At 36.6% G+C, this 24870-nt stretch overlaps 1 protein-coding gene across 3 annotated transcripts in view; it reads left to right on the top strand.

Annotated features, from left to right (window-relative positions):
• UBE2W (ubiquitin conjugating enzyme E2 W) overlaps nt 1-24870 on the top strand; it is an 83697-nt gene that overhangs the window by 48445 nt on the left and 10382 nt on the right. For 2 of the 3 annotated variants that reach the window (XM_010365989.2, XM_030937280.1), the window contains 3 exons: nt 9582-9737; nt 14571-14646; nt 21252-24758. In XM_010365989.2, the coding sequence (XP_010364291.1) occupies nt 9582-9737; nt 14571-14646; nt 21252-21265 (246 nt within the window). In that variant the 3' untranslated portion in view covers nt 21266-24758. Of the gene's footprint in view, nt 1-9581; nt 9738-14570; nt 14647-21251; nt 24759-24870 lie in introns of those variants that run through there. The other variant, XM_010365988.2, reaches the window with a different exon arrangement.

The following is a 24870-nucleotide window of genomic DNA, read 5'->3' as shown; positions in this document are numbered from 1 at the left end:
TGTTTTTCCTCCTACCAGATATATTTTATGTCTCATGTTGTGTCCTGCCTTATAATGAAAAAATTATCTATCTCAAATATGTTTGGCTCAGTCATTTGCCTTAAAAGAAAGAATAACAACAAACAATTTGTCAGTTAATATGGAAACAGAGATGAGGCATCTTTTCATCACTGCTTGCCACTAATGTACATTTACTGTCAGCCATACACAAAGTATCTTTCTGTATACATATTCTGTTTTCTTATGCTAGGATACAGGTAAATGGTTGGTTAATTCAACATGTATTGGGCATGTATTGTGTATCAAGTACTGTTTCTTGAGAGAGGGGAGAGAGTACAGAGATTTAAAAGGCATTGGGCCTGCCTTTAAACAGTTTATAATCTGTTTAGTATTTGGATAGGTAAATACTCATTCCATATTTCTTGAGGATGTATCATGGGACAAACACTGTGCTGGATGCTGGTAATTCAATGAGGACCAAAACTGCAACAGCAGCAACAATCCTGCTTACATGGAGTTTGCGTTCTTGTGGGGAGAGACAGTAAGCAATGAGTAAAATACATATAGTATGGAAGATGGTGGGGAAAGAGTATAGAAGGGGAGACAAGGGTGGTGAAATACTGAACAGAGTCGTTGGGAAAGATTTCACTGAGCAGGTGACATTGGAGAAGAGATCTGAAAGATGTACAGGAGTAAACCATTTGAAAGAGTTGAGAGAAAGAACAGGTGAAGACAAAATGCAAAGGCTCTAAATCTGGAATATGCAGGACAGGTCCCTGGAGTGTTGTATAAACAGGAAGGGGAGTGTAAGGCCGAGGTCAGTGTATTAGGCCATTTTTGCACTGCCATAAAGAAATACCTGATGCTGGGTAATTTATAAAAAAAAGAGGTTAAATTGGTTCACATTTCTGCAGGCTGTACAAGAAGCATAGTGCCACCATCTGCTTCTGGTGATGGCCTCAAGACACTTACTGTCATGGCAGAAGGTGAAGAGGGAGCAGGTGTCTCACATGGCGAGAGTGGGAGCAAGAGTCAGTGGCAAGGTGCCACACATTTTCAAACAACCAGATCTCACGAGAACTCATTCACTGTTGAGGACATCATCAGGCCATTCATGAGAGCACCCACCCCGAGTGACCCAAACACCTCCCACCAGGCCCCACCTCCAACATTGGGGGTTACATTTCAACATGAGATTTGGAGGGGACAAATATCCAAACTGTATTAGTCAGAAAGATCATTTGGGCTGGCGGGGTCATCACGGATTGTATAGGACATTTATAGCCCATTGTAAGAATTTTGACTTTTAGTGAGATGGGGAAGCCTTTGGAAGGTTTTGAGCAGAGGAACGATGTAGTCCTATTTAAGGTTAAAAGGAACAGTCTGGCTGTTGTATGTCATATAAACTGTTCAGGGCATAAAGGTGCAAGGAGATCAGATAGGCCATTAAAGTAACCCAGGTGAGAGATGATGGTGACTTGCACCAGAAGGGTAGCAGTGGACGTTTTGGAAGGTGGTCATGTTTTGAACCTGTTTTAAAGGTTGAATCAACAGGATTTACTAATGGATTAATTTGGAGTATGACTGAAGGAGGAGTCAAGGAAGACTCCATGATTTTTGGCATATGCATCTGTACAGACAATTAACTGAAATGTGAATTGTATGCTTTGGGAGCAAAAGGGAAAGCAACCAATTTAGAATACTCTAAGGGGGCAAAGAAAAACTTATTTGAACTGGTAAAACTGGGTCTTAAAGGACAAAAAGAGTTTATGTGAAAAGTATAGGGCAAGGTGTGAAAGGACTTGGCCTCCTCACATTTGTGAGGATAGGCTCTTGTAGTTTTATGTGTCGATATATGGGGGATTACAGCAGGAGATGAGAGAGGAAGGTTATTTTGGGGCTCATCAAAAAGGATCTTACAGTGTGAAAGAAGCTTGACATTTCTATCATAGGTATTAAGAGGGATGGCCCATCTCCATCAAAACTCTAAAGTCCACAACTGGGCATGGTGGCTCATGCTTATAATCCCAGCACTTTGGGAGGCCAAGGCAGGTCACTTGAGGTCAGAAGTTGGACACCAGCCTGGTCAACATAGTGAAACCCATACTAAAAATGCAAAAATTAGCTGGGCATGGTGGTGTGCACCTGTAGTCCCAGCTATTCGATATCCTGAGGCAGGAGAACTGCTTGAACCTGGAAAGTGGAGGTTGCAGTGAGCCAAGATCGTGCCACTGCATTCCAGCCTGGCGACAGAGGGAGACTCCATTTCCAAACAAAACAAAAAAAATCTCTGAAGTCCTCAGGCTTAGTTTCTTGACTCTTACTACTTTTCGTTTCTACATCCAAGAGAAAGTTCTTCCATTCCTTTACATATCCAGTATTTGTACCCCTTTTCTCTGTTAAAGCATTCTATTTGAGTGAAACAAATCTGAAATACATCTGTATTACATTTATTTATTATTATTATTATTATTATTGAGATGGAGTCTCGCCCTGTCACCCAGGCTTCAGTGCAGTGGCACGATCTTGGCTTATCACAGCCTCTGCCTTCCAAATTCAAGCAATTCTGCCAGTAGCTGGGATTACAGGTGTGCGCCACCACGCCCAGCTAATTTTTTTTTTTTTTGTATCTTTAGTAGAAATGGAGTTTCACCGTGTTGGCCAGGCTGGTCTCGAACTCCTGACCTTGTAATCTGCCCACCTCAGCCTCCCAAAGTGCTGAGATTATAGGCGTGAGCCACCATGCCCGGCCACTTTTATTTATTTTTTATTGAGACAGAGTCTCACTCCATTGCCCAGGCTGGAGTGCAGTGGCGCGATCTTGGCTCACTGCAACCTCTGCCTCCCGGGTTCAAACATTTCTCCTGCCTCAGCCTCCAGAGTAGCTGGGATTACAGGTGCACACACGCCCAGCTCATTTTTGTGTTTTTAGTAGAGACGAGGTTTTGCCATGTTGGCCAGGCTGGTCTGGAACTCCTAACCTCAGGTGATCCACCCGCCTTGGCCTCCCAAAGTGCTGGGATGACAGGCATGAGCCACTGTGCCTGGCTTTATACTACCTTTAAATGTCCCAGTTGTACAGGGTTGTTATTTTTGAGATTTTTTTTTTTTTTTTTTTTTTTTGAGATGAAGTTTTGCTCTTGTTGCTCAGGCTGGAGTGCAATGGCGTGATCTCAGCTCACTGCAACCTTCGCCTCTCAGGTTCAAGCGATTCTCCTGCCTCAGTCTCCTGAGTCCTTGAGATCACAGGTGCCCACCACCATGCTCAGCTAATTTTTTTGTAGTTTTTAGTAAAGACAGGATTTCACCATTTTGGCCAGGCTGGTCCCAAACTCCTGACCTCAGGTTATCCACCCGCCTTGGCCTCGCAAACTGCTGGGATTACAGGCTTGAGACTCCACACCCGGCCTTGTTTTAGAGATTTTTAGCTAATTTTTGATGAAAACGTCTTCAGTATTTTAGAAATAGGGAAAATGTTTATTTTAGAGGGAAGAGAGGGAAGGGGACAGTGTCTCTTTGATTTGAAGCCATTTTGTTGCTAAGAGTGGTGCTGAAAGTACAGTTGTCTTGATTATAAAGCTTTAGAAGTACTGAGGCAAAAGAGTAATTGCCTTCCTCTTCATCCTCATTCCCCACTCCTATTCATGCCTCCTTACCACAGACCCTTTTCTGTTGCTCAAAACTCATTCATTGCAGAGATCCAGAACCTATCTTCATGATGTCCTCATCTTGTCTTTTTTTCCTGGACTGGTTTTCCATGGTTTTCATAGGGTGATGTTCAAGCTTTCCAAAGTCTTTGAATAACAATTTTTATTGCCTTAAATTGTCAAGCATCTTGGACACCTGACAAGAAGGTGAACAGTGAACCCTATTCACTGAAGCCTGGGGGGTCATGGAGAAGGAAGATAGAGGATTAGATTAGTAGGCTAAAAGAACGTAGAATATAAAGGGAAGAGAATGATTACCATCCAAGGCAATCCAAGTTTAGTTTCGTGTGTCCAATAATTTTGTGTTTGCACTATAGCTGCATGACGCTGGTTATTATAGAATATCAGGGAACACTTATGGATGCTTGCTGGTATATATGAGAGGACTAAAAAGAGAGAATTGAATTGAAAGCTATGCTGAGATTCCAATCTCCAGTCATTTTTGTCAAATACCATTTATGGTAGACTACCTATATGTTATGTATAAATATCTGATTTAGTTTCCATTACAACAGTAAACTGATTGCTTGTACTTTCAGTTTATGTAGTTACACATTAAGTACCATCGTCTGCATTAAGTACTATCTTATAATAATTGTAATCAGAGAACATATTTTCCTCATACTGTCCCTGGAAAAACCTTGGTGTCCATATCGTAAATTGGCTTTTATAATTATATTCTGTTTTTTACTGCTCATTTGTATATACTGTGTTTCGACCTAGCTTGACACCATATTAGGTGATTGACTTTCTAACTACCTCTCCACCTCTAGTCTGAACAGTAGGGTGCCTCCTTTGTGGTAAGATCTCAGTACCATAAGGTCTTTCAGTATTGGGCTTGATGTTTGAAAATTCTTGAATTTCATATTAGAAAGTTACCTGATATCCATCCTTTGTTTTGTTCTTAGCAATAATACAGAGATTTTTGGTAAACTGTATTTTCTGTAGAAGTGTACAGTTATTTTATATAGAAGTGTACAATTATAAGTCTACTTTCAATTATTGATTTTTATTAAGTCATTGTAAATATTGGTAACTATAATATTGAGCTATTTCTCCGACTACACCAAATTTGAGCGGGTTTTTTTTGTTGTTGTTGTTCAAGACAGGGTCTCACTGTTGCTCAGGCTGAAGTGCCATAGGCTATCATAACTCAACTGCAACCTCAGACTCCTGGCTCAAACAGTCCTCTCACCTTAGCCTCCTGAGTAGTTGGGACTACACAGTAGCATGCCACCACATGCGGCTAGTTACTATTTTTTTTTTTTTTAGGGATGGGATCTTGCTTTGTTGCCCAGGCTGGTCTTGAACTCCAGGGCTCAAGTGATCCTCCTACATTGACCTCCCAAAGTGCAGGATTACAGGTACGAGTCACCATCCCCAGCCCCTGTTCATTCTTATTTTTGATTTTTATCGCTATGGTGGCTTTCAGTTTAGATTTTAGTAGTTTTATGAAAGGCACTACATTCACAGTACCCAAAAGTTACCCAGAGATTGGCCTGCTTAAAATTTTAGGTTGGTTGTGGGATAAACATACTTATCTCCAAAATGATACATACCCTGAGCACATTTATTTCTCTCTTAGCTCTCACTTACTTTTGAATAAACCGTACTGCTCGGGAGAAGTTTGGAAATGTAGTAATAATTAAAAACTGCTTCTAGTCCAGGTGCAGTGGCTCACACCTGTAATCCCAGCACTCTGGGAGGCTGAGGTGGGCGGATCACGAGGTCATGAGTTTGAGACCAGTCTGGCCAACATATAGTGAAACCCCATCTCTACTAAAAATACAAAAAATTAGCCAGGCGTGGTGGTGTATGCCTGTAATCCCAGCTACTATGGAAGGCTGAGGCAGGAGAATCGTGTGAACCCAGGAGGCAGAGCTTGCAGTGAGCAGAGATGGTGCCATTGCACTCCAGCCTGGGCAACAGTGCGAGACTCCGTCTCAAAAAAAAGACTGTTTCTGATGCATTCAGAACTTCAAACTTGAGTCATATACGTTAGGTCTAAGATCCTTTTGTAAAACTGTATTTCCATCAGATAGTTCCTTAAAAATCTGTAATTCCATTTTACTTAGTGTAATTTATGCAGCGAGGAATGTCTGTGGTCTCCGTTGTTGGCTGTTCATATGACTGCTTTGAATAAATTCGCAAAGTTCCTATGATTTCAAATTTATTGTGTTCAGTTGTTTTGTCACATCAGTTCTAGTTAGTTTTTATCAGCTACTTGAGACTCCAAAAAGTTTTTTTTGAACTTTAGAAACAGTTTAATAATTTCTTGTTTGTAGAAACTACTTGACTGCATTAAAAAACTGAAATGTTCACTTTCTCCTTTGGCTTGTAGTGACTATTAAATAAATGAGGATGACTAACAATATGCATTCGAAGAAATTCTGCCTTGGTTACTCTCCCCATGCAGAGAACCAGATTAGCAAAGTTTACATTAAAACCATCTGTGGTGCCAGGTGCAGTTACTCATGCCTGTAACCCCAGCACTTTGGGAGGCTGAGCTGGGTGGATCACCTGAGTTCAGGAGTTCGAGACCAGCTTGATCAACGTGGTGAAACCCCATCTCTACTAAAAATACAAAAAATTAGCTGGGTGTGGTGGCAGGCACCTGTAATGCCAGCTACTGGAGAGGCTGAGGCAGGAGAATCACTTGAACCTGGGAGGTGGGGGTTGCAGTGAGCCAAGGTCGTACCATTGCACTCCAGCCTGGGCAACAAGAGCAAAACTCTGTCTGGGGGGAAAAAACAAAACAATCAAAAAGTCTGTGGAAACTGTGCTTATTTGTCCCTTGTATGAATGAACTATTGAAAAAAAATTTCCTTTTATTTCAGAAATTCACCTCTGGCATGTAAATTCACCCTTTCTATGTTTAGACAAACTTCTAAAATTCTGTATCTGGCAGGTTAGGTCCTAGGGGTTACCTATTATCTAATAGGTAATAGGTAATATGCAAATAATTAATTCCCCTGGTTTTGGTTGCTAAAAGTTTTAGGGTTGCTGCATTTGCCCTGCATGCAGTATGTTAAAAAGCCCCTGCTGTTTTATTTAAAGGTTATTGAGATCTGAATTATTTTTATCTCATTCCCCTTCTACGTTCACAGTTGTTTCTGTCTTCATTACTGGTTCTAACAGAATGTCTGCTGCATCTGCTGTAGGTGTTTTCTACGGCTACTCATCACTTTTCTTTCTCTTTTCTCCTGAGTTCCTTTTGGTTCATGCCTACTTACTGGCTCTCAGGCCAAGTGATTTAGTTTATAAACATTTCTCTTCAGCAAAAATACGACTTTCCTTGTGCACTGAATTGGCTGGGTGAAACATGGTGTGGTAGCCTTCGTGTTGCTATTTTCTTTAAAGGTTGGTGATTCAGTTTTGCCAAAGAAGATAATTTGACAGTTTTTAGTTTTTTGTTTTTTTGGCACTTTCAGATCACTATTCTTCTTGACTTCTTGATAGAGACCTTACTGGGAAAAATATCTTTTTTTTTTTTTTTTGAAGATGGAGTTTCGCTCTTATCACCCAGGCTGGAGTGCAATGGTGTGATTTCAGTTCACTGTCACCTCTGCCTCCCAGGTTCAAGGGATTCTCCTGCCTCAGCCTCCCAAATAGCTGGGATGACAAGCGCGTGCCACCACTCCCAGCTAGTTTTTTGTATTTTTTAGTAGAGACGGGGTTTCGCCATGTTGGCCAGGCTGGTCTCAAACTCCTGACCTCAGGTGATCCACCCACCTCGGCCTCCCAAAGTGCTGGGATTACAGGCATGAGCCACACCGAAAAATATCTTTAAAAAAAATAATCGTGGCCAAAGAAGAAACTCTTGGGTATTGCTTGTGTTTTAATGAAAATATCCTACTTATCAAATGGCTTTTTATGGCAAAATGAATACCCCAAGGCATATGTCCGTAAGATTTGTTAACTCCCATTCTGTACATCTACAACACATGGGAATATCAGATGCATATGATGTAATAAACTATAGTTCATATTTATTAAAAATAAAATTTCACTAAAAAACACTTGTGGACAGGCTCCAGTGTGGAACTATAAGACCATTTAAGCGTTGTTTTTTTTTTTTACAGAACAATTTTTTTTTAGCAAAAAGTAATTAAGAGGGTACTAGCACCGATAGATGTAATTGAGATAAATGGCATGCTTAGAGCATAGCCATTACAAAGTCAAAGTCCTTTCAGGGAGTCTTCTGCTGTTAGGTAGGGTAAGTGACTTGATTTCTCTTATTTTGAGACGTTACTTTTGTTTTTTAGCTTTTTTTTTAATTAGTGGGAATGGAGGGTTGATGTCCAGAATTTAAAGAAAAGAAATACATGCAAGTATGGAAAATCGTTCCTTTGGGGAAAAAAATGCTTTTTGCTGTCTTATCTAGTCTTAGTCAAGGAAATATGTCCCATAGGTTGATATATCTGAAACATTAGAAGACTCCTACTCATATGAAAGACTGCTTTATTAACATGTAAATCTTTGTAAAATTGTAACAAAATCAGATTCATAGCTAGATATTGAAAATATATATAAAACCTTAGCTTATGGTAATTTCCTATATAACATATTCCATATTAAACTATAGTATACCTTATTCTATTCATATTTACCTCACTGGTTCTTTTTTCTGCTCTATAAAGAGAAAAAAGGGTATGCCTAAAGCAATATTGTATATCTCTTATTGTTTCTGCTACAACTTAAGGTAAGATTTCTCCTTACTGATATTCTGCTGTACTTGGTATGAGGTGTTTTGCAGGGCTGAGAGAGATACTGTAAATCTGATTTAGGAAATATTGGTTTATATTTTTATTATATAAAAATCTCATTATACTTACTAAATCAGAATCTGTGAAAGTAGGACACTGGAATTTGTATTTTTAAGCAGATATTCCAGCTATGTGGTTTTTTTTTGTTTTGTTTTTTTGTTTTTTGTTTTTTTTTGGCAAGGTCAGGAATTAAGAATTACTGCTAACCTGCAGAATAAATACAGTACACAGTGTAAACATAAGACGTCTGCTTTCCTGAGCAACTTTGGACTATGCTTACAGATTCCTCAGGATACATGAATTTATTCTCCTGCCTATTTGCTTAGGTAAATAAGTTTAAGAAAAACTACTGTAAGATATTTGTTGAATTATTAGAGCAAAGGAATGAAATAATAGATTTATTACCATTCAAAACATCGCTGAGACAAGATAGAGAAAGGAAAAGTAGTGTTAGAAGAATTGAGTAAAAAGAAAAGGAGAGTAGAACTGCAGATTGGGAGACTTGGTCAACTTTTGTATTTTTCATCTAGGCACGTAGGTATTTACTGATTAACAGCTAGTAACTTGTGCCCATCATAATGGATGTGTAAGTTTAGACAAGGTGGAATGTATAACAATCATTTCCCTTTGCCACATGCACCTTAGAGCTAACATTGTTAACAGGTAGTAGTAGTAGGAGTGTTCCTACCACCTGTCATTCATATTTTCCCAAAATTGAATATTTTTGTTTGGAATTTTAACATACTTGATTTTTATATGCAGAGAGCAATGAAGAGAATCTGAAAAATCATTCTTATAAATGTAGTTGTCTTTCACTAGTGAAAAATACATAGTAGTTTAGAATTTTTAAGGATAATTTATCAAAAATAACCAAAATAAAAAATAATGTGGCTTCTTTTCCCTACTACGTGGTTATTCATTCAGTGAAACCAATACTTACTGAGTTAATGAGAGTAAACAAATAAGCAGTTGTTTATCATGTTCCTGGCACTGATTTTGGTGGGTTTTTGGTTTTTTTTTATAATCAATACTTGTTATACATGGAGAATATTTTAGTTTTTGGTAATAGAGAATATTTGAGTTTTAATGGAATTTTATTCTCTCTTAGGTCATGTTTACTGGTGAAAATATTCCTGTTCATCCTCATGTTTATAGCAATGGTCATATCTGTTTATCCATTCTAACAGAAGACTGGTCCCCAGCGCTCTCAGTCCAATCAGTTTGTCTTAGCATTATTAGCATGCTTTCCAGCTGCAAGGAAAAGGTAGGACTTTTCAGAATTATTCCAGATAATATCTCTTCTTTCAGTTTAAGTAGATAAACAATTTTAATACGTAATTCTTTTTATTTAGAGGAAGGACTTAATGCTTTTTATTTTAAAATTATGGGGAATTTCATGTTTAGTAATAAATTCAAAAGTTATTTTGATATCTTTCATTCCAAATAGAAGTTTTACATGTTGAATGGGGTAGAAGCCAGATTTACTGTTTTATATTTTTTTAAACAGGAAATGTACGGTATGTTCTTAAATCTGATTTTATTCCCAAAAGTGTGCACAGGGTAAACGTGTACAAGAAGTTCTTTTTGTAGATTTCACAATGGAAAGCCTCAGAAAAGTGCATCATAGCTTCCTTCTCCCTTCTGCCAGCTCCCACCCTATCAACCTGTTTCAGGAAATTTTTCAGGAACCAGAGCTTTCCTGTCCTAATGATTAGGTTGAAGGAGGAAGACTAGTTTACCAGTAGAATTTTCAGGACGTTTCTTCCTGTTCTCCTTTATTAATCCACAGATTCTATGTCTAATGGACATGGGGGGGGGGGGGGGAACAGAAAGAAAAAAATCACTTATTAAATTTAAAATGTAGGCTGGGCATGGTGGCTCAACACCTGTAATCCCAGCACTTTGGGAGGCCTAGGCGGGTGAATCACCTGCGGTCAGGAGTTCAAGACAAACGTGGCCAACATGGTGAAACTTTGTCTGTACTAAAAATATAAAAATTAACTGGGTGTGATGGTGTATGCCTGTAATCCCATCTCCTCAGGAGACTGAGGTAGGAGAATCGCCTGAACCCAAGAGGCGGAGATTGCAGTGAGCCAAGATCACCCCACTACACTCCAGCCTGGGCAACAGAGCGAGGCTCCATCTCAAAAAAATAATAATAAAATAAATTTTAAAAAAATATATGTAAGTTTAGGATACCCTTTAAATGTGTCTGAATCCTCTGTGCACTTCTCACCCTCTTGTCATTCCTGCTAAAGGGTTAGTATAGCATAACATTTATGTATTTCTACATTTTAAAACCCCTCTTAAATCCCCATGAGGGTTTCCTTTTGCATTCTGTTTTAAACAGCTAGGGCAGAGGTTAGGGAGCTCTTTGTGTTTTACAGTTTTCTTCCCTTTTCTCCAAGTTGAATTGAATGTCATTTTTAGTAAACTAGTATTTGGAGAACTTTTAAGATAATAGTTCATTTTTAAATGATAGGTTATTTAGAATCTGAAGCACTCTAAGCCACAGCATGTGAAATAATGGGTTAAATTGGTTTTTTTTTGTTTTTTTTGTTGTTGTTGTTTTTTGTTTGTTTGTTTGTTTTACTCATTTGTTGCTTATTGCTGTTACATTTTCTCCTCTTACCCAGCCCCAACACACAGACACGTTTTAAACTTTTATGTGTAGGGCAAAGCAGTTTGTGGGTACAAGGCCTTCTGTGTTCCTGTTACGCTTAAAGACTGTAGAAAGGTGAGATGGTAACGACAGGATTTAGTAAGAAAGTTATTAAGAGATGAATGTCAGTGATATCTGTACATAGTCTTGCATGTGCCTCATGACTAGATTTTTACATTTCAGTATAATGATTTATTATTAAAAACTAGAGAATGACTATATTCTGTATACTTCCTTCATCTTCCTCTAACCCTCACCATTCCCCTTACATTCTAGTTGTCTGCTACTAGTGTTTCTTGCATACTTAGTATAAGACTAATTATTCCATTTAAAGCAGTAATAAACTATATTTTTACTGTAATAGTTGTATAATATGTTTAATCAAGATGATAATCTGGAAATCAAGATTTCCATGAAATACAATAAAATTCAAAAAACATTTACTAGGTACCCAGTGTGTGCTACTTTTGCTGTGCTAAGTGGTAAGTTACAAAGATGAAGAGGAAAATTTGCTTTGGCATTGAGAGGATCTAGCTCCAAAGAAACCTTAAAAAGTGTTTTAGGCCAGGTGCAGTGGCTCATGCCTGTAATCCTAGCACTCTAGGAGGCCTAGAGGGGTGGAGCACTTGAGGCCAGGAATTTGAGACCAGCCTAGGCAAAATGGCTAAACCCTGTCTACCAAAAATAGAAAAATTAGCAGGGTGTGATGGCGCATGCCTGTAGTCCCAGCTACTTGGGAGGCTGATGCACAAGACTTGCTTAATCCCAGGAGGCTGAAGTTGCAGTAAGCTGATATCATGCCACTGCACTCCAAACTGGGTAACAGAGCAAGAATCTGTCTCAAAAAAAAAAAGAAAGAAAAAAGAAAAGTATTTTAAATACCTACCTACACGTTTTACTATTAAAACAGGTAAACTTTATGCTGTAGTGAACATGGTTCTATGGGCTTTACTTTGTTAATTCTACTACTATTAAAATATTTTACCTTAGGTGTTTGGAATTTTAGTCATAATTCTTTCATTCCATTTTCCTTTTAAACAATCAGGAGTGGTTCCATAAACTGAAGGTATTTAAATCCAGTATGCCATTAGATTGCAGTGGATTAAAGATAATTTCTGATACTGAGATCACAGGCCTTTCAGTAAATTTCACTTTATTCGCATGCCTTTATAATATACTTACATTGTTCAAACTTTTCAGTTTGTATTCCATTCCTAAAACAATTTTGTAAGACATCTTTTGTATAGTTTCTTTTCCAAGAACTGTATCTCCCTGATCACTTGTCAGGGAGATAAATGATTTAAGCAAATAGAAGTGAGTATTTCTTTTTTCTAAATATGTATTTTTTGAAGACTTTTCTGATGATTTTTGGGTTCTAATCAATACATACCTAAAATGAGTTTGTGAAATTATTTGCTCTAGTAATACCAATTCCATATGAACATAGATTTGACTTTGTAGAATTATCCCTTCCTTGAAGTACTCAGGCATCTAATTTTATAATATTCATTTTTGCATCTAATTTTGTAATATTCATTTTTTTAGGAATTTTCTCAAATTGTGTGCACAGATTAACTTGGAACACTTAAATACCTTAAATGTCTTGTGCTCTAATATTTCTTTTTGTTAAATAAAATTACTATTAATATTAACACATAAGAACATTATGAGGCTCAACTAGGCTAATAGTTACATATATGAGTTTTAGAAATGCCAAATGGACTAGCTGTTTTCCTTCTTGCTATCACAGAGTCCTACTCACCATTGCTTTCTGGTTAGACTTTCCTTAAATGATGTCATACCAAATTCACTTATTTTCATTAGCCTCAGGTAGCGGAAAGGATTCCCTTAATCTCTCATTTTCATTAGCTTAACTAAGCAGATTTAAGTCTGAAAATAAATTCTGTATATACACTATAAAATATTTAATGATAGGAAAATAATCAAGTTATTGGAGTGATTCTGAAAGGCATAAAGGAGACTTAAAGATAGCTATCATAGTGTCTATAAACTTTAATATAGCTTTAATATAAATTTGATGTTTCCAAGTCTTTGTAGAGGGTATACATTTTCTTTTCTCTAGTCAGTATCCAACAGATTTCAGGAAAAATGTCTTCCATAATGTATCTTCAGTGTTGTTGGCATCGCTTTATCTGAGGTAGCTCCCTTGCAGAGCTGCCATATATTTCTCATATTGTTCTAGTCAGGGCATATGTTCAGCAGAAAGGCCAATTACAGCAGAAATGCCAATATATATTTTTCCCATTTTTTCTCTTAAATACTGTTTAGAAACTGAATCTTCTGGTCTATCTTTGATGGTATCCTATTACAGTAAAAATATAGTTCTTTGTGGAGGTGTGTACGTTGTTATACTTCTCCAGACAAATCTAGTTTAGTAGACTTTTCTGTTTTTTTGATTTTGTTTTGGTTTGTTTTGAGATGGAGTCTGGTTCTGATGCCCAGGCTGGAGTGCAGTGACGCAATCTCGGCTCACTGCAAGCTCCGACTCCCGGGTGCACGCCATTCTCCTGCCTCAGCCTCCTGAGTTAGCTGGGACTACAAACGCCCACCACCACGCCCAGTTAATTTTTTTTTTTTTTTTGTATTTTTAGTAGAGACAGGGTTTCAGCGTGTTAGCCAGGATGGTCTCGATCTCCTGACCTAGTGATCTGCCCGCTTGGGCCTCCCAAAGTGCTGGGATTACAGGTGTGAGCCACTGCGCCTGGCCCTTTGTTTTGTTTTATTGTTTATTTATTTTTTGAGATGGAGTCTTACTCTGTCACCCAGGCTAGAGTGCAGTGGCACCATCTCGGCTCACTGTAACCTCCACCTTCTGGGTTCAAGCGATTGTCCTGCCCCAGCCTCCCAAGTACCTGAGATTACAGGTGCCCACCACCACTCCCGGCTATGTTTAAATTATGTGAATTTATGTTAAATTATGTGAATTTGCCTTTTCTCATCAGTCCTTCTTAATTCCCCTTATAATTAATTTAATTTTTTTGTTTGGTTGGTTGGTTTTCAGACAAGAGTCTCACTCTGTTGCCAGGCTGGAGTGCAATGGCACGATCTCGGCTCACTGCAACCTCTGCCTCCTGGGTTCGATCGATTCTCCTGCCTCAGCTTCCCAAGTAGCTGGGATTATAGGCATGCACCACCACGCCCAGCTAATTTTTTTGTATTTTTAGTAGAGACTGGGTTTCACCATGTTGGCCAGGCTGGAACCTAACACGGACCACACTCAAACACCCTTATTATTCCTTTTTTAAATTTAGGTGTTAAGCATACACATTTCCTGGAATATATTTATAGTTTTTATTCTTTTAGATATATGTTTTTTATGCATTCTGTTAATTTTGCTTAAGCTTTTATTAAAACTGTCACCCTCTTAGTTTTTCTGTTTTTCGACTTACCTATTTAAATTATTTTTTGTTTCAGAGACGACCACCAGATAATTCTTTTTATGTGCGAACATGTAACAAGAATCCAAAGAAAACAAAATGGTGGTATCATGGTAAGCAGTTTGAATTTGTAGTAACTTTTTAGCATTTTGATTTGAAGATTATATAAATTTGCTGTAAGACTTGGAGAAAAGAAGGGAAGCTATAATTGGTGTTATATTTATGTTATTTATGTAGTTTGGAGACACATAATCTCCAAGTAAGCCAAGAAGTACCAAAAAAATAGATTTTCAAACCAAATTAACCTTTCGCATAATGTAAAATAGTCTGAAGTTCATACAGTAATTTGTTTTTCCAATAAATCAGATTAAAGTTATCCCTTCCTCTTTCACCTCTCCCCTCAATGCAAATGAGCTATTTTTAAAAGGCACTGGATTCTTATGCTCCTGAATTATGACTGTTGTAGTCCAGTCCCCAATCCCGGGTACATAAAACTTTTTTTTTTCGTTTACAGATAATTCTGTTTAAAATATCCTTGGTTCATTGACTTGGCGATGGCCGTTCTTCTCTCTCAATAATTTTCTCCTCTTGCTTGAACACTGAATGTTTGAATCATTCCCCTCCACCATTCTCCCTTTAAGGAACAACTTTGTTTTGAAAGTGAGTTTCATAGCAATCAAGGAATGGAAATATTTGTTATACATTGAGATGGTAAAGCAATTGTTCTGTCATCCAACTAGGATGGCTACAGAGAATCATCTTTGAACTTTTCCTTCACTTTTTTCCTTCACTTAATGCATTTCAGCTGTGTAGCACATGCTGTCTTCTCCTATATATATATCAGAATAGCAGTCACAGTCAATGTGAATAATAGCTTGTCCTGGCATTATAGGTAAATTTGGGTAATCTTATCAAAGATAATCATACACTTATAAAAAGCATAACATTAATTTTTTTATTAGAACTTTCCACAAGTCAGCGTATCTTTTTCTGCTTAGCTCTAAGTGTTATACTGCTTAGTTCCAGTATAACACCTAGTTACCAAGACATACGGACTCTTGATGTTTCTTAGCATCATCTAATTTTCAAAGGATTACAGAACAGGCCAGTTTCCTTATGTGACTTTCAAGGCTAGGCAGAAAGTTCAGAAACTGAACAAAGGCTTACTAAGAATTGGATAAACACTTCTATAGAATTATAAACACTTAGCATTTCAGTTTCTAGAAACTAAGCGGAATTATATACCTCAGGTCTCAAGCTCCACAGTCCTCCTGTGTGGTGCTTCCCGACATACTTGGGTCAAGGTGAGTCGGTGTTTGCCAGATCTAAGCAAAGAGGCAAGAGAGGTTTGATTTAGATTAATGACTATATATATACTTCCTGGATACTGGATGCAGGATGAGTCACAGTTAATGAAAAACAACAAATCTGAAATTCACTTCATTTCCTGGTTTTATAAGAGGAGGACTCTGCTGACATGCTAAAGCTGAGCTGCCAGATACCAGTGTTAAAGTTCTTGAAAGAGACTTCTCTCAGCTTAAATTTGTGGTTTTCTACATTATTAGTTAGAATCCTTTAAGAATTAGGCCAGTCAGTTTATCCCACTACTATTGTCTTTGTATGCATCATAGCTTATATTTATTTCTTTGGAGGTTCTTACTTACCACACAGTGATTTATTACCATGTAAAAAGTCACCTCATTAGTGTTTAGAGGTCTTTGGATATATTAAATAAAAAGTTGTATTGATAGTGACTGCACATTTCTTTATTACTTACTTGAAGTTGACTATCAATGTGTTTTCCAAAATTCCTTTATGGTTTCTGTTCACTAAGAAATTGAAGTCATACCTGCTTTGAAATGCAAATTTATTCATTGCCATTGCCAGTTAAGGCAGTTGGGGAGTGGGAGGGGATTCTTATGCTTTGAATAATCAATTGAGCAGGGAGAATAGGGTTAAAAAAAAATAAAGAAACCTAACCAAAATAGGTATGCAAAATAGACAACTCACCTCAGCATATAGATGGGTTAAGGAATATTTTTTATGATTCAGGGCTAGAATCTTCCTTAGAAAACAGATCTGCTTACAGTTCCATGCGCAAATAAATGAATGATTGAGGCCTCAAAGTTCTATATCATAAAACAGACATGATCATTGTTCTTGGGAAGGATAGAAAGTATCTTTTGAACGTGTCTCTTTGTGAGACCATAAAAATAATTTCAGTGAGGTAGCCAACTAAAGTCCATTAGTTGTATGGTCCATTTGTTTTCTGAGGTCAGTATCAGGCATATACAACTTAATTTCATAAATGATTTGCTTTCCACAGAGGGGAGGACAGATTTGTGGCTGGCTGGAACCATTCTCCTTAAAGTGTTAGAAAATTGAATGGTTAGTTATAAACTATATGTTGAATATCCCTTATTTGAAATGGTTGGTGCCAGAAGTGTTTTGGATTTCTTTTTTTTTCCTCAAATATTTACATATACATAACGAGCTATCTTGGGGATGGGAGCCAAGTCTAAACATGAAATTTATGTATGTTTCACATATACCTTAAACACATAATCTGAGGGTAATTTTATACAAAACTGCATTTTTTTTTTTTTTTTTTTGAGACAGAATCTCTGTCACTTAGGCTGGAGTGCAGTGGTGCGATCATGGCTCACTGCAGCCTCAACTTCCCGGGCTCTGGTGATCCTCCCACCTCAGTGTCCCAAGTAGCTGGGGACTACAGGCAATGTACCACCATGCCTAGCTAATTTTTGTATATTTTGCAGGAGGTATAGGTGGGATTTCACTATGTTGCCCAGATTGGTCTCAAATTCCTGGACTCAAGCAATCTGCCTCAGCCTCCCAAAGTGCTGGGATGGCAGGCATGAGCCACCACACTGGACCTATACAGCATTTTAAATAATTTTTTGCATGAAACAAAGTTCTAACTCTGACCTGTCACATGAGGTCAGGTCTGGAATTTTCCACTTTTGGTGTCATTTTGATGCTTAAAAAGTTTCAGATTTTGGATTTAGGGATGTTCACCCCATGTAACTTAAGGCTCCTGTTGAAGGTTGGTTTCAGAGACCTAGGCTCATAGGAAATGAAATTGGCATAATGTTTAGATGGCATATCCAACAAAATGAGTCTGTAATTTGGGGGAGATGTAGAGGAATACTGGTTTTTAAAAACCATGGACTGCATTCTGATTCTGTTCAGGTGGAGCATTTCTATAGCAGTATAAAGACTACAAGAGGGCAGGAGCATAAAATTGTCTCAGACTAGTAGTATCAAACTCCTTTCTTCCTGCCTTATAGTAGCTGTCCATAGATTTACCTGTGTTGTGAACTTTTTTATTTGTACTACCTTTTGGAGTTACAAAACCATTTACTAAATTCCTGAGTCTAAACTTTTACTCTGTTTGTGCTTCTGTTTCCTGCTGATTAACAAGTCTGTTGTCTGCCTACTTTGAAATATTTCTTCAATTAGTTCATTAAAGGAAAATTTTAATTCCCTAAATTGTTGAGAGACAAAACTAAATATTTTTTCTTTCTTGGAGGTAGCATACACTTCATATCCACTGACCTATATTACTGTGTTCCTTTTTTTTCTAGTCTTCTGTCTCTGGGGATATACAAGGAGATGGGTTTCCATGATAGTTGGAAAACTATATGATAGTTTTTATTCTCAGGAGAAAACTAAATGACCTTCTTCTAATATAGTTCTCTCTCATTTACATTTCTCAGAAGCCCAGTGAAGTTAGCCATGGTAGGTGTCACCTCTTTTAAACTGGTAGTTTGTATGTTATATTTGAAAGTGTAATTTTAGTAAAGGCTTCTGAAGTTCCAGGAAAAATATAAATGGTTAATACTAGATTTTTCTTTAAGCCATTATCTTGTCATAAATACTCTAGCCAAGAGATTAAATACACCATTCTTTTACCACCTTTTGTTGGCCTGTATTTGTCTTGATCCAAAATGGGTTTACTCAGTTATTTATTTATTTATTTAGGTTGGGGGGTTAGTCTGTCCTGGTATCCAATAATACTTTCTTCTGGCTAGCAAACTATGTTCTTTCTACTAATGGATAAGTTTTTTGCTTCTCAGTTATGGCCTGCTATTTAGAAAAAGGACAGCCGTGACTTTGGCTCATACCTGTATCTATACTTAGAATTTGCTTATAAACTCTTGATTACATATAGCCATCATGGATTTGTAATCCTGCAAGTGCCTGTGGATCTAGCTGTTATAGATCGTTTGTTTCTTCAAAACTAGGTGGGTAGTATCATAACAGGGATTGAGATATGGAAAATAGCTTCACAAAGATACCGTAATCATTTTGGTAGCACATTCTACAGAAACCCACTATACTAAAATGAACAAGCTAATAAAGATGCATTTATGCTACCACCTGTCAAAGATGGTATGTGGAGATACAAGTTTATTGGTAGTTAACTAGATAACATTATGTTCAAATTGAATTTTATCTGTCACTTTTCTTATTGTATGCATTGTTATCTTGTATCACCTTAAAATTTATCCCCAGTAGTTTGACATATTAGGTAGAATTTAGTGCCATCTTTTAGCTTAGAGATTTGAGTATGATTAGTTTTAGTGTTAGTTTTAGGGACCAACCCTGTTGTTATACTCTATTGTAGAAGTGATGTTTTAAGGAACTTCTTCATATTCCTAAGTTTGTTTTATATCCATAACAAGTATATGTTCTCTGTTCCAAGTACCACAATAATTTAAAGAACATCCCCTTTTTTTTTTTTTTGGAGACGGTGTTGCCTAGGGATCACGGCTCACTGCAGCCTCAACCTCTTGAGACTCAAGCGATCCTCCCACCTCAGCCTCAGCCTCCCAAGTAGCTGGGACTACAGGCATGCACTACCATGCCAGGCTAATTTTTGTATTTTTTTAGAGGCAAGATTTTGCCATATTGCCTAGGCTGGTCTTGAACTCCTGGGCTCAAGCAGTTCATCCACCTCAGCCTCCCAAAATGCTGGAATTACAGGCGTGAGCCACTTTGCATTGCCAAGAAAATTGTGAGTGAACCTTACAGGATATAAACTACTTGTTTTCTTAAAGATACTATTCTTATTTATTTTAAGGCATCTAATTAATAAGGGATGATTTATTTTTAAACTCCATTCTGTTTGGAATACTCTGAGTTTACCCAGCTTAGAAGTCAGATTTTACTGGTTTTTAATTAGCAGTATATCAATTCTAACATGAGATAGTGTATTAATGTTTTGTGTTGCTCTAAAGAAATACCTGAGACTAATTTATAAGAAGAGAAGTTTATTTGGCTCATAGTTTGGCAGACTGTACAGAAGCATAGTGCCGGCATCTGCTTCTGGTGAGGCCTCAGGAAGCTTTTACTCATGGTAGAAGGTGAAGGGAGAGCAGGCAAGTCACATATGGCAAGAGAGGGAGCAAGAGACAGAGGAAGGAGGTCCTAGACTCTTTAACAGCCAGATCTCATGTGAACTAGTGACTGCAAGGAGGGCACCAAACCATTCCTGAGGGATCTGCCCCCATGACCCAAACACCTCCCCCATTAGGCCCCTCTCCAGCATGGGGGATCACTCATTTCAGCATGAGATTTGAAGGGGCAGATACCCAAACTGTATCAGACAGTTTGTAAAATATTTTGGCTAGGATTTCAGAATTTTTTCCGTGAGTGCTTTCACAACTCTTGGCCACCAGTCTTAGTTTCTTTATGTAGCTTCCTTCTGAAGAATAACATCCTCAGAATAAATGTTTCAGATATGTTTCGTGAAATTTTATAAAATAAATAATGAATTCTAAAGTTGTCTGTGTTACATACATATGTGTTGAAACTACCAGAAGTTATTATTAAATAATGACCCTATTTGCATATGTGTCTATACTTGCTGAAAGCTTATTTTCTTTCCTTTTTTTTTTTTTAAGACAGAGCCTCCCTCTGTCTCCCAGGCTGGAGTGCAGTGGCGCAGTCTTGGGTCACTGCAACCTCTGCCTCCCGGGTTCAAGCAATTCCCTTGCCTCAGCCTCCTGAGTAGCTGGGACCATTGGTGTGTACCACCATGCCCAGCTAATTTTCGTATTTTTAGTAGAGATAGAATTTCACCATGTTGGCCAGGCTGGTCTCAAACTCCTGACCTCAAGTGATCTGCCTGCTTTGGCCTCCCAAAGTGCTGGGATTACAGGTGTGAGCCACCATGTCCGGCCTGAAAGCTTATTTTCTAAAGGGAAATTAATCTTAACTGTTATTGATTTGGAGATTGTATCTCATTGGTAAAGAAAGGTTACTTCCTTCACAGTCTAAAGACAAATTGTGTATTATTCTGTGTTAAATAGCATGGCACTGTTGATCAGGAGTTTACCTCCTATCTCATTACAGTGTGAACTTGTTGCCCATAAAATAATTCTCTTAAGATTAATACATCCTGAATATGTACTAACATGTCATATCAGTTTATTATTTTAAATAGAATGTACTAATAACATATCATTTTAAGGTTTGTGTGAACTATTTTTCTGAAAGAATAAAACTTAATTTGTTTATCACTGTATAATTGAACACAGATTACACTTTGTATTCACAGGTTTGTGGGAGACAGATCAGACATGTAAACTGTGTACTTCTTGCTAATTGAAATTATTTCTACATTAAACAAACTTGTAGAATTTACTTACACATGCTTGACTTTTTAATTATCTTTTTTCTCCTTTTCTTAAAGATGATACTTGTTGATGCCACTGTTATCATCCTCCTAGCAGAAGATAGTCCTACTGAGAAAATGAGCACTTTGATCATTCAGTCTTTGAACTTTAACCTTTGACTGGAAGTGACCTATAGGCAATGAAGACTACTTCCTTTTACTGCATTTTTACTTGTGTGCATTCTGGGCGCATGTTGATCGCTGGTTCAGTCCAGGCAACTGACATGCTTTTATTAGTCATACAGTATTAATGCAGGTGTCAGGAAACGTCAAATATAATTCCATTTTTTATTTTTATTTTTTTAAGCTTTTGGAAAAGCTCCAGGTCCTTATGTAGTGCAATAACAATGACTTCCTTGGCGGTTTTGGTACGTTCATTGCCGGCAATGGACGTTGTAACAGGAAAAGTTTTCATTAACTCCTGCCACTCAATGATTAATGCATGATAGGGCCTATGAAATGAACTTGTCGGTTATAGTGGGAATATAAATAAAGTGAGGGATCCAACATTACTTTAAAAGTCACCCCAACTGTTTATATTTGGATTCTATGCACTGTGATCCTAAGGTTAACAGCATGAATTAACATGCGTCTTTAAAGGACTGTAATGAAAGATCATTGCGTATTTATTGAATTGTTTATATCTACTGTCAAGTTGTTTTGACATGGAAGATTTTCAAGTAACATTGGCAGAGAGGTACAGTATGTTATCCCTATGGTGAAAATAAATTCATTTGTTGTATATAGTTCCTCAATCTCTGAAGTAAAGGTATGAGTAATATAGGGTATGAATGGTTTAATAATGGTTTAATCAAGGCTTTATTTCGGAAGTAAGGAAAATGGCAGTGATGATTAAATTGCTGCAGTCCGTAATTTGGGCTTGTTATTTGTACATTAAAGATTTTTTCCAAGTAGGTTACACTCTGTTCACTTCCTGCTAGCCATCAGCATGAGCCCTACTGCCTAAACACTATTTCATTTATTTATGTTTGGAAAACCCGTAAACATTTTTGTTTGCAATCTTGTTTCTTTTATTATAAGTCAAGTTTGAATGTTACAGTACTTTTATTGAAAAACTTTTGTTAAGTTTTTTCTTGTAAATTTTCTTTACTTGTAAGTATCATCTTGTCCTTTAATCCTGTACCCTAAAATAAGAAATACATTTTTGACAGAGGCTTAATGTTTTAACAAAAGAGTGTGGACATTTTTATTTTAAAATTTAGGCAAAAATCACTATCAAATGGTTGCTTATTTGTCTCACACAGCCATATAGTTTTTCCTGGAGGGTTTTGTTTTGTTGTTGTTGAAAAGACTTTGCTTACAGTTAGATAAAATTTTCTACAGAAAAAAAATTGTTGAAAGGTCCAATTCTCAGTACCATGTGAGTTAATGATACTGCAACTAAGTTCTTTTTAAGAAGTGATTAATGTATTTTATAAATTACCTTTTCACATATGCAAACTCTGTTTCTACTACAGTGTTATTTTTACTAATGCCTTATTGTTGCACTCTTTTTGAAATATCCTACAGTGAATATATGAATCAATTTGGGCTTAAAACTAAAAGCCAGTTGGCTGAAAGGTTTGAAATATGTACCCCAGTAAAACCATTCAATCAATAATTGGTAAATATTTTAAAATTGTTTTTAATCTGTATAGATGACATTTTGTAGCTTTGTACATGTTGTTAATTAAGGGCATATAATTTTACACTCAAAGTATAATTGCTGAACTCAGGGGTGGGTAGACTTCAAAAATATGTCTGCTATAGAAATAACTTGAAAAAAAAAATTAAAACCATGGCCAGCCACCAAATTGTGGACACTGTTTATATACCGCTAGTTAACAATTACCACTTTTAAAAAATTATAAACATTTTTGTTTTGTCTTCACTAGATAAATATAAATTCTCACAGTGATCTCTGTCAGTTTTATTAGTTGACTTGTTTAACCAAGACAGAAAGTCTTTGAATTACTCATAGTTTTAAACTGCTTTTAATATGAAAATTGCAGCTGTAAATTATGTATTTTCATATTTTACATAACTGCTCTACACTACCGTTTGACTTGATCTTTTTCTGGGGGTTGGGGAGAAATCTCTCTCCATATTGCTGGTTCTCTTACTAAAATGCTTTTATAAAGAAATGACCGGTGACATTTATTCACCAAAGGAATTAATATACTGGGTCAAAGATTAACAATGCTATACTATAGAGTAATAGGTCATATATAGCCTCAATTGAGTTTTTTATAACAATATTTTAACATACCTCTCTCTCTACATATAAATACCATAAACTAAAATGAAACAGAGGAAAGTAGAGGAAAATGAAATAATTTCGGTACATCTTACAGTTTAAAGAGAAGAAAATAAGGTGAAATATCCTAAAATATAGGAGCACAAACAGTTAAAATTCATAATCAGGTTAACAACACTCTCTTGAAATTTAGGAATCATTGAAAACTCCTTGCACTTAAATTTAATTTATATGTTAGTTACATTATTAAAAGTCGTAAGACATTTATCTGAGTCATTGCTCTACAGAGCAATTAATGAATGGCTTGTAATCATAAAAAGAATATTTCTCTGTAATGCATTGTTGAAAGACAACCAGAATATCAAGAAAATGTATATAGGGATATGCTACTTGCCTCCTCCCTGCATTTCCTCGTGGGGCACTATTTGCTACATAGGCCTACAGAATTAGACTTTCATACTTAGAAGATAATGTACACTTTTCTTTTTTTATTTATTTATTTATTTATTTTTAGGCCATTCTTCTGGTTTGCCAAATTCTATTAAGACAGTGATACATTTGCTTCCTTATTTATGCATGCTTAGATCATGAACATGGTGCCCTTCCTTTTTTTTTTTTTGGTCAAGTAGGGATTAATGCCATAGGTTTTAAAGAGAAGGATTGTTTTCAGTTTTTAAGAGAATTTTTAAAAAATACATTTTATGGTTGTTCTCTTAAGGAATTAATATTCACTTCTGAAGCACTTACTTGTAATATATAATTTATCATGTTAGCAGGGAAATAAAGCATTTTTAATCCCCAAAAGAAAGTGCTGGAAATAGCTTCTATATAGTCAACAGTTCATCTGGAGAAAGATCTTAATCCTTGTTGTTTTGACTAGGAATATCAATATTTGGTATAAAGTAACTAGAATAGTTTACTACTTTTTCCCTTATGAAATTTTAAATATATGCAAATATATATATCATTAGATTCCTGTGGTGGATAATAATTTCTTCAGATTCTAAAACAGGTGTCTAGTGACTGCTTAATTGTTTCCAAGTTGCGTCAAAGATGAATTGGTAAATAATGGAAATGAGTAGTGATATGAAAATGGTTATGTAACTACATATTACTTGTTTCTGGTAATCAAGTCTTATTTTTTAAAAGCCTATTGTTTTTCAGAATTGAGATATTTAAACTTGTTATAACTTCTTCCTAAAAATAGAAGAGAAGAGGAGGTACTGTGTGTTCAAAAATTTTTTTAAATAAAGAATTCAGTGTCACTAGTTCTAAGCCTTTATGGTGACTGCTGCTTATATTTCTTGATCTCATGTTCATTAATTTTTTTGTACATATCTTAGCTGAATGCTTAAAATTTGCAGTTGTTTGTAATTGTGT

Source organism: Rhinopithecus roxellana, chromosome 9, assembly GCF_007565055.1.
Source record: "Rhinopithecus roxellana isolate Shanxi Qingling chromosome 9, ASM756505v1, whole genome shotgun sequence".
Lineage (NCBI taxonomy): Eukaryota > Metazoa > Chordata > Mammalia > Primates > Cercopithecidae > Rhinopithecus > Rhinopithecus roxellana.
This window is presented reverse-complemented; position numbering and strand designations above follow the sequence as displayed.